General features: G+C 44.1%; 1 protein-coding gene across 1 annotated transcript in view; it reads left to right on the top strand.

Moving 5' to 3' along the window:
• The window catches only part of LOC139026249 (zinc finger protein 180-like), a 15,703-nt gene extending 6,048 nt beyond the window's left edge, over positions 1-9,655 (top strand). Inside the window, exon 2 of the mRNA XM_070441532.1 lies at positions 8,721-9,655. Coding sequence (XP_070297633.1) covers positions 8,721-9,655 — 935 coding nt within the window. The remainder of the gene's footprint in view (positions 1-8,720) is intronic.
• The last annotated feature ends 536 nt before the right edge of the window (positions 9,656-10,191 follow it).

The raw sequence follows: 10,191 nt of genomic DNA, 5'->3' as shown, positions 1-10,191 counted from the left end.
ACGCTTTAATTAACCAATTGCCAGATGGAGAAAAAAAAAGAAAAGCAAGCCAGTGCGACAAAAACAATACACAGAGTTAACTGGATGACAAACGTACACGTCAATACAACACAACAGAATCTGTATAATGTGTGCAAATTAACGTAAGGAGTAAGGCAATAAATAGCGCCAAAGTGGCGAAGTAAATTTATAATTAAGCAATTTACATGGAGTGATATAGTCCCAATGAGGATGTGCAAGTATAAATACTGGGTACAAAAGAGCAGAAAAACAAAAACAAATATGGGGAAGAGGTAGGTAGTCTGGTTGGATGGCTATTAGACTGGGCTGCGTACAGCTGCCCAAGCGATCAAGTAAGCTGCTCTGAGACAGCTGATGCTTAAATTAGTGAGGGAAATATAAGTCTCCAACTTCAGTTGCATTTTGCAATCGTTCGGGTCATTTGCAGCAGAGAACTGGAAGCGAAAGGCGGTCAAAGAGATGATGGCTTTGGGGATGACAGCTGAGATTTACTTACCGCTTGAGCCGCGTGCTCGGGTGGTGTTTCAATGTGACAGTGATGAGATAAGGGGAAGCTTACTTATAGCAAAGACTTAATAGATGAACTGGAGCCCGTGCGTCTGGCGATGAATATGACAGCAAGGACCACCAACGAAGAGCGACAGGTCGCAGTGGGGGGTATATAGTGGGGCTTGGTGACAACATGATGGCACTGTGAAATAACTGATCCAATTTTGCTGAGTAGAGTGTTGGAGGCATTTTAGAAAAATGACATCGCGAAAGTCAAGGATCAGTAGGAGAGTCAGTTTACGAAGAATGTTTGGGCCCGAGTTGAAGGAGGCTTTGTTGCGAAATAGGAAGCCAATTCAATTTGATTGGAGGATGCTTTAATCGTAGTCTGGAAGGAGATTTTACAGTTACGCAGACACAGGTAATTTATATGTGTTCATCATATTCTAAGTCAGAAACCGTCAGAGTAGTGAGCATTGGGCGGGCGGGGCGGGCAGCGATGCGAATAAAAGGAGCATGGTCATAAAGTCCTATATAAAGTCGTATGGTAGCTAGCTTGTGGGAGGGGTAAGGCATTGGAGTTTGGAGGATACGCACTAAAGGCGGGTGAAATCGTCTAATCGAGTTTATGAAGTGACTTGTGGAAGGAGCACACAAACGGACACAGATGAAGGCCCAGAACATATAGAGTTAGAGCAAGAAATGGTGTCGTCTGCGTAGAGGTCAGACTACGAAAATGCGAGCGAGCTTCTTGTTCTAGCATATCGGTTAGCATAATCTACATCCTGTGACATTATATGTATTAACAGATTCGAGAAAGACAACCTACAGAACTAAGAGCACACCGGTGATTATGCATCCACTCCTACTCTTGTCCGATAGAGAGCCTGACAGTAAGGATCAAGGACAACACGACGTCCAGATTCTGGGACACACTCTGGCACTAGCATCTACCTCCAGTTAAACGGTTTCTCAAAATCGCGCGACCAGAAGAGTCACAGGTATAACAAGCAGTAGTTTTAGCAGATTAAAAGCATATCTTACAATCAGGGGACAACAAATGATCTAGACGCGATGAGCAAATCGGTCAATGGAGAGCGCAACTACCGCAGAGAAATTGACAGAAACTACGGTAGTAGCCAACCATCCCTAAAAAGCGCGTAGCTCTCATCTGGTGGTAGGTGCGGGAAATGCAGTTATAGCCAATACCTTGGCATCAACAGGGTGCATTTTTAACGCCATCTGCCACTGTTCTCATTATTTTTCTGCTCAATTTTACACATCTCCATCTGCCGGGTCTCTTTCTTTTTCTGCCTCAATTTTACACATCTCCAACTGGAGAGTCTCTCGCCTAATTTGGGCTCTCTCTTCCGCCTCCAGTTGGAACTGTATGGAACGGACATCCCGCCCTGGCATCACCGGTTGACAGTGGGGAGAGTGGATCAAAACGGGGCAATGTGGCTGGAGCTTTTAGCCTCGCCCTCAGACACCACTGGGCTTAGAGGAGCAGCAACATCCCTACAGGGTAGTAGGCTCAGGCAGCGGTAACACAAGCACCTGCTCTTCCAAAAAACATTCAACACTAGTTGTTTAACCTCCGCTTTAACTAAACTCTGCGGAATCGATAACGAATAATTGGTCAGCCAAGGTCATTAAATCAACTCTTCGAATTTATCAAAAACTCGAAGGGTTATCCACAAAGGATTTCAAATCAAATGTAGCCATTTTAACCACTACACAAGCAAAACACAAACAAATAGCAAACACTAATGCTACTTCAGCTATAACGCTCAACACTGAACTGACCACTACAACAAATTTGCACGAGCGGCTTGGTGTCAGTAATGACAGATCCCGGACGAGCCCCCACTTATGTTACGAATCCCTTTGGCCCGGAGTCTAGGGGGGATGGTAACGAGACCCGTAACATAACTCATGCAAAATGTAACAGTGACAAAGTAACGGTGAGAACGAAATAACCACAGACACCTAAGTTACCATCAAACACACAGGGTTTATTTCTAAACACACGGTAAAGGGGGCAGGAAAAGGGGCTGAGCTGGACCCAAGGAAAGAAACAATAAGTATCCAAAAACACCCCTAAGCTAGTCTAGCCTATTTCAAACAACAGCTAACTAATAACCAAAAATACAGTGGGTGGTCCGACCCAGTTCTAACTAGTGTATTTAACAACGTTTACCTACGGGTAGTGTATGCCCATGGGCGAACTGTCTGGTTACCCCCTTTTCCCACTATCAAACAAACATTCAAACACCATAACAAACTAAATACTCACAGGTGGGGACAAAGTGACATGTAGATGCTAAACCACACAATAGATCTACAGACATATGACATTTACAGAGAGATTGCTCCAGAGAAAACAACTGACAGGGTTTTTAAACCAAGGGAAAGGGAATGTGTTGGGTAGGAGAAAAAGAGGTGTTTTCTGTTTAGCGACTGATTGTGCGGTAACTTAGGTGTCTGTGGTTATTTCGTTCTCACCGTTACTTTGTCACTGTTACATTTTGCATGAGTTATGTTACGGGTCTCGTTACCATCCCCCCTAGACTGCCGGGCCAAAGGGATTCGTAACATAAGTGGGGGCTCGTCCGGGATCTGTCATTACTGACACCCAAGCCGCTCGTGCAAATTGTTGTAGTGGTCTAGTTCAGTGTTGAGCGTTATAGCTGAAGTAGCATTAGTGTTTGCTATTTGTTTGTGTTTTGCTTGTGTAGTGGTTCAAAATGGCTACATTTGATTTGAAATCCTTTGTGGATAACCCTTCGTGGGATGTTTTTGATAAATGTCGAAGAGTTGATTTAATGACCTTGGCTGACCATTATTCGTTATCGATTCCGCAGAGTTTAGTTAAAGCGGAGGTTAAACAACTAGTGTTGAATGTTTTGTTGGAAGAGCAGGTGCTTGTGTTACCGCTGCCTGAGCCTACTACCCCTGTAGGGGATGTTGCTGCTCCTCTAAGCCCAGTGGTGTCTGAGGGCGAGGCTAAAGCTCCAGCCACATTGCCCCGTTTTGATCCACTCTCCCCACTGTCAACCGGTGATGCCAGGCGGGATGTCCGTTCCATACAGTTCCAACTGGAGGCGGAAGAGAGAGCCCAAATTAGGCGAGAGACTCTCCAGTTGGAGATGTGTAAAATTGAGGCAGAAAAAGAAAGAGACCAGCGGCAGATGGAGATGTGTAAAATTGAGGCAGAAAAATAATGAGAACAGTGGCAGATGGCGTTAAAAATGCACCCTGTTGATGCCAAGGTATTGGCTATAACTGCATTTCCCGCACCTACCACCAGATGAGAGCTACGCCGCTTTTTAGGGATGGTTGGCTACTACCGTAGTTTCTGTCAATTTCTCTGCGGTAGTTGCTCCATTGACCGATTTGCTCAGTCCGGCTAGATCATTTGTGTGGTCCCCTGATTGTAAGATAGCTTTTGAATCTGCTAAAGCACTCTTGTGTAATACCCCTGTACTTGCTGCTCCGGATTTTGAGAAACCGTTTAAACTGGAGGTAGATGCTAGTGCCAGAGGTACTGGTGCTGTTCTACTGCAGCAGGACAAGAGTGGAGTGGATCATCCCGTTTGTTATTTTTCTCGAAAGTTTAACAAATGTCAGACAAGTTATGCAACTATAGAACAAGAAGCTCTTGCTTTGTTGTTGGCTCTGCAATACTTTGAGGTATACATTGGTTCCAGTGCCCTACCAGTCATTGTATATACAGATCACAACCCCTTAGTGTTTCTCCACCGCATGTACAACCAGAACCAGCGCCTAATGGGTTGGGCCCTTATTGTGCAAAATTATAATTTGGAGATACGGCACAAAAAGGGTTCTGAAAATGTATTGGCAGATGCTTTGTCTCGTGTGTGAGAATAATGATGTTTGTATATTTTGTGTTCGCAATCCCCCCTAGGGTTGCTCTTTTAAGGGTGGGAGTGTTACGGATACAGGTATTCTGTGTGTATCCTGTGTGTATTTCTTTTCTCTCCTTCTCCCCTACTCACAGGTGACCATCATCATTCCCCAATCATCATCAATCATCGCTAATCAGAAAACACCTCCTTTTCTCCTACCAATCACACTCCCTTCCCTTGGTTTAAAACCCTGTCAGTTGTTTTCTCTGGAGCAATCTCTCTGTAAATGTCATATGTCTGTAGATCTCTGTGTGGTTTAGCATCTACATGTCACTTTGTCCCCACTGTGAGTATTTTGTTTGTTATGGTGTTGAATGTTTGTTTGATAGTGGGAAAAGGGGTAACCAGACAGTTCGCCCATGGGCATACACTCCCGTAGTAAACTTTGTTAAATACACTAGTTAGAACTGGGCGGACCACCCACTGTATTTTTGGTTAGTTAGTTAGCTGTTGTTGAAATAGGCTAGACTAGCTTAGGGTGTTTTTGGATACTTATTGTCTTCCTTGGGTCCAGCTCAGCCCCTTTTCCTGCCCCCCTTTACCGTTGTGTTTAGAAATAAACCCTGTGTGTTTGACGGTAACTTAGGTGTCTGTGGTTATTTCGTTCTCACCGTTACTTGTCACTGTTACATTTTGCATGAGTTATGTTACGGGTCTCGTTACCTTCCCCCTAGACTGCCGGACCAAAGGGATTCGTAACACACTGCTTTAGCACACTCCGCCAACCTTGATGTCCTTGCCGTGTCTGAATCCTGGTTTTGGAAGGCCACCAAAATTTCAGAAATTTCCATCCCCAACTACATCATTTTCCATCAAGATAGAACTGCCAAAGGGGGAGGAGTTGCAATCTACTAGAGAGATGGCTTGCATAGTTCTGTCATACTTTCCAGGTTTATGCCCAAACATTTCGAGCTTCATATTTTAAAAATGAATCTCTCCAGAAATAATTCTCTCAGTGTTGCTGCCTGTTATAGACCCCCCTCAGCTCCCAGCTGTGCCCTGGACACCATATGTGAATCGATTGCCCCCCATCTATCTTCAGTTTGTTCTGRTAGGTGACCTAAACTGGGATATGCTTTACACCCCGGCCATCCTACAATCCAAACTAGATGCCCTCAATCTCACACAAATTATCAAGGAACGCACCAGGTACAACCCTAAATCCGTAAACATGGGCACCCTCATAGATATTATCCTGACCAACTTGCCCTCCAAATACACCTCTGCTGTTTTCAATCAGGATCTCAGCGATCATTGCCTGCATCCGTTATGGGTCCGCGGTCAAACGACCACCCCTCATCACTGTCAAATGCTCCCTAAAACACTTCTGCAAGCAGGTCTTTCTAATCGACCTGGCCCGGGTATCCTGGAAGGATATTGCCCTCATCCCGTCAGTAGAGGATGCCTGGTTGTTCTTTAAAAGTAATTTCCTCACCATCTTAAATAAGCATGCCCCTTTAAAAAATGTAGAACTAAGAACAGATATAGCCCTTGGTTCACTCTAGACCTGACTGCGCTCGACCAGCACAAAAACATCCTGTGGCGTACTGCACTAGCATCGAATAGTCCCCGCGATATGCAACTTTTCAGAGAAGTCAGGAATCAATACACACAGTCAGTTAGGAACGCTAGGCTAGGAAACACTGTCACCACCGATAAATCCACGATAATTGAGAATTTCAATAACCATTTCTCTACGGCTGGCCATGCTTTCCTTCTGGCTACCCCAACCCCGGCCAACAGCTCCGCACCCCCCGCAGCTACTTGCCCAAGCCTCTCCTTCACCCAAATCCAGATCGCTGATGTTCTGAAAGAGCTGAAAAACCTGGACCTGTACAAATCAGCTGGGCTAGACAATCTGGACCCTCTCTTTCTAAAATTATCGACCGCCATTGTTGCAACCCCTATTAGTAGTCTGTTCAACCTCTCTTTCATATCGTCCGAGATTCCTAAAGATGGGGGTAACACTCTAGACCCAAACTGTTACAGACCTATATCCATCCTGTCCTGCCTTTCTAAAGTCTTCGAAATCCAAGTTAACAAACAGATCACTGACCATTTCTAATCCCACCGTACCTTCTCCGCTGTGCAATCCGGTTTCTGAGCTGGTCACGGGTGCACCTCAGCCACGCTCAAGGTACTAAATGATATCATAACCGCCATCGATAAAAGACAGTACTGTGCTACCGTCTTCATTGACCTGGCCTGTTTTCCGGACCTCTGGCGGTCTTTATAGGGGTACCACAGGGTTCAATTCTCGGGCTGACTCTTTTCTCTGTATATATCAGCGATGTCGCTCTTACTGCGGGGGATTTGTTGATCCACCTCTACTCAGATGACACCATTCTGTATACATCTGGCCCTTCTTTGGACACTGTGTTAACAAACCTCCAAACGAGCTTCAATGCCATACAACACTCGTTCTGTGGCCTCCAACTACTCTTAAACGCAAGTAAAACTAAATGCATGCTCTGCAACTGACTTAGAATATGTGGACAACTACAAATACCTAGGTATCTGGTTAGACTGTAAACTCTCCTTCCAGACTCATATTACGGTCCCGTGTGGCTCAGTTGGTAGAGCATGGCGCTTGCAACGCCAGGGTTGTGGGTTCATTCCCCACGGGGGGACCAGGATGAATATGTATGAACTTCCAAATTTGTAAGTCGCTCTGGATAAGAGCGTCTGCTAAATGACTTAAATGTAAAATGTAATATTAAGCATCTCCAATCCAAAATTAAATCTACAATCGGCTCCCTATTTTGCAACAAAACCTCCTTCACTCACGCTGCCAAACATACCCTCGTAAAACTGACTATCCTACCGATCCTTGACTTCGGCGATATCATTTACAAAATAGCCTCCAACACTCTACTCAGCAAACTGGATGCAGTCTATCACAGTGCCATCCGTTTTTGTCACCAAAGCCCCATATACCACCCACCACTGCGACCTGTATGCTCTCGTCGGCGGGCCCTCGCTACATATTCGTCGCCAAACCCACTGGCTCCAGGTCGTCTATAAGTCTTTGCTAGGCCGCCTTAACTCAGCTCACTGGTCACCATAGCAACACCCACCCATAGCACGCGCTCCAGCAGGTATATCTCACTGGTCATCCCCAAAGCCAACACCTTTTTGGCTGCCTTTCCTTCCAGTTCTCTGCTGCCAATGACTGGAAGGAATTGCAAAAATCGCTGAAGTTGGAGACTTATTTCTCCCTCACTAACTTTAAGCATCAACGATCTGAGCAGCTTACCGATCGCTGCAGCTGTACACAGCCCATTTGTAAATAGCCCATCCAACTACCTACCTCATCCCCATATTGTTTTTATTTACTTTTTTGCTCTTTTGCACACCAGTATTTCTACTTGCACATCATCATCTGCACATCTATCACTCCAGTGTTAATTTGCTAAGTTACTTCGCTACTATGGCCTATTTATTGCCGTGCCTCCTTACTCCATTTGCACACACTGTATATAGATTTTTCTATTGTGTTATTGACTGTACGTTTGTTTATCCCCCGTGTAACTCGGTGGTGTTGTTTRTGTCGCACTGCTTTGCTTTATCTTGGCCAGGTCGCAGTTGTAAATGAGAACTTGTTCTCAACTGGCCTACCTGGTTAAATAAAGGTGATTTAAAAATAATAAAAAATAAATAATAATAATCGTAACTTTATTGACAACACCCAAATGGATACTGTCATTAACGCGGTTCTTAATACTGTAGCAAACATATTAAACATGACATTCAAACGAGCGTTAGTTATAATCCAAAGTAGTGTGAAATGCACTCATAAGCAACCTGGAAATGGAGGTTACTCCCCTGAGTTTTCCCTATTCAGAATACATTGTGAAAAAATAAATTGCTCACCATTTTTTCTCCAGGCAGATATAGTACACCCATAACTATCGGTTTCCTCATTAGCAGGGAGGAGTTTCTGCAATCAAATTGCATGTGCATCGCCCTCGTACTGCAGTTTTATTAAACACAGAAAGAGGCCTGTATTGGAGACCAAAAGTCGTCTGGAACACTGCTGAGAGTTTCAACAACATGAATAACTTATTTCTAGTCTACAATCTTAGATGTTACTACTAATGTGAAAACAAGACAATATGACTATTCTTGCTCATTTTAAGACAAATGTCAAATAATTTTAACATTCATTACAGACGTCAATTGTTGTACAACATCATGGCTACTCTGTTGGCATCACCTTTTACAGTGGATTTCTGCTGTTGTGGGCCTTTAATCATCTGTCTGACTTTGTTGTTCACACAGGAGAGAGACCGGACTATTGTGGATCCTCTGGGGAGCATCAACAACCTCATGATGCTGAAGAGGCAGAGAAGAGTCTCTCCAGATCAGAACACCTCAAGAAACACCAGCAGAGATCCACAGAGAAGAGAACTCACTGCTGCTCTGACTGTGGGAAGAGATTCACCTCATCAGCAGGCATTAAAATTCATCAGAGGATCCACACAGGAGAGAAACCTTATAGCTGTGGTCAATGTGGGAAGAGTTTTGGTCAGTTTGGCTCTCTGACTTTACACCACAGAATACACACAGGAGAGAAACCTTATAGCTGTGATCAATGTGGGAGGAGTTTTACTACATCTGGCAATCTGACTTTACACCAGAGAATACACACAGGAGAGAAACCTTATAGCTGTGATCAATGTGGGAAGAGTTTTGTTCAATCTAGCGCTCTGACTTTACACCAGAGAACACACACAGGAGAGAAACCTTTTAGCTGTGGTCAATGTGGGAAGAGTTTTGGTCGATCTAGCTATCTGACAGTGCACAAGAGAACACACACAGGAGATAAACCTTATAGCTGTGATCAATGTGGGAAGAGTTTTGGTCAATCTGGAGATCTGACAGTGCACCAGAGAACACACACAGGAGAGAAATCTTATAGCTGTGGTCAATGTGGGAAGAGTTTTAGTCAATCTGGAGATCTGACAGTGCACCAGAGAACACACACGGGAGAGAAACCTTATAGCTGTGATCAATGTGGGAAGAGTTTTATTACATCTGGCTCGCTGACTTTACACCAGAGAATACACACAGGAGAGAAATCTTATAGCTGTGATCAATGTGGGAAGAGTTTTACTACATCTGGCTCTCTGACTTTACACCAGAGAACACACACAGGAGAGAAACCTTATAGCTGTGTGATCAATGTGGAAGAGTTTTGTTCAATCTTAGTCTGACTACACCAGAGAACACACACAGAGAGAAAACCTTATAGCTGTGGTCAATGTGGGAAGAGTTTGTACATCTAGCAATCGACTGATACACCAGAGAACACACACAGGAGAGAAACCTTATAGCTGTGATCAATGTGGGAAGAGTTTTACTACATCTGGCTCTCTGAATTTACACCAGAGAATACACACAGGAGAGAAACCTTATAGCTGTGATCAATGTGGGAAGAGTTTTGTTCAATCTGGCCATCTGACATTACACCAGAGAACACACACAGGAGAGAAATCTTATAGCTGTGGTCAATGTGGGGAGAGCATCTAGCAGTCTGACTATACAGCAGAGAACACACACAGGAGAGAAATCTCTTAGCTGTGACCAGATATAATCTGATAAAAGATATCTGATCAAATTTGAGAAAATACATACATGAAGGAGTTGTTTCATGATATCAATGAATTAATGTCACAATGTAGAATGTTTTAACATTGTAGAAGGAGTATTTTAATGATGTCACAATGTAGGACCATAATTGTTTGCCCCC

This window comes from Salvelinus sp. IW2-2015, unplaced genomic scaffold (genome assembly GCF_002910315.2).
Source record: "Salvelinus sp. IW2-2015 unplaced genomic scaffold, ASM291031v2 Un_scaffold4199, whole genome shotgun sequence".
Taxonomy (NCBI): Eukaryota; Metazoa; Chordata; class Actinopteri; order Salmoniformes; family Salmonidae; genus Salvelinus; species Salvelinus sp. IW2-2015.
Note: the sequence above shows the minus strand (reverse complement) of the source record. Positions and strands in the feature narration are given on the sequence as shown.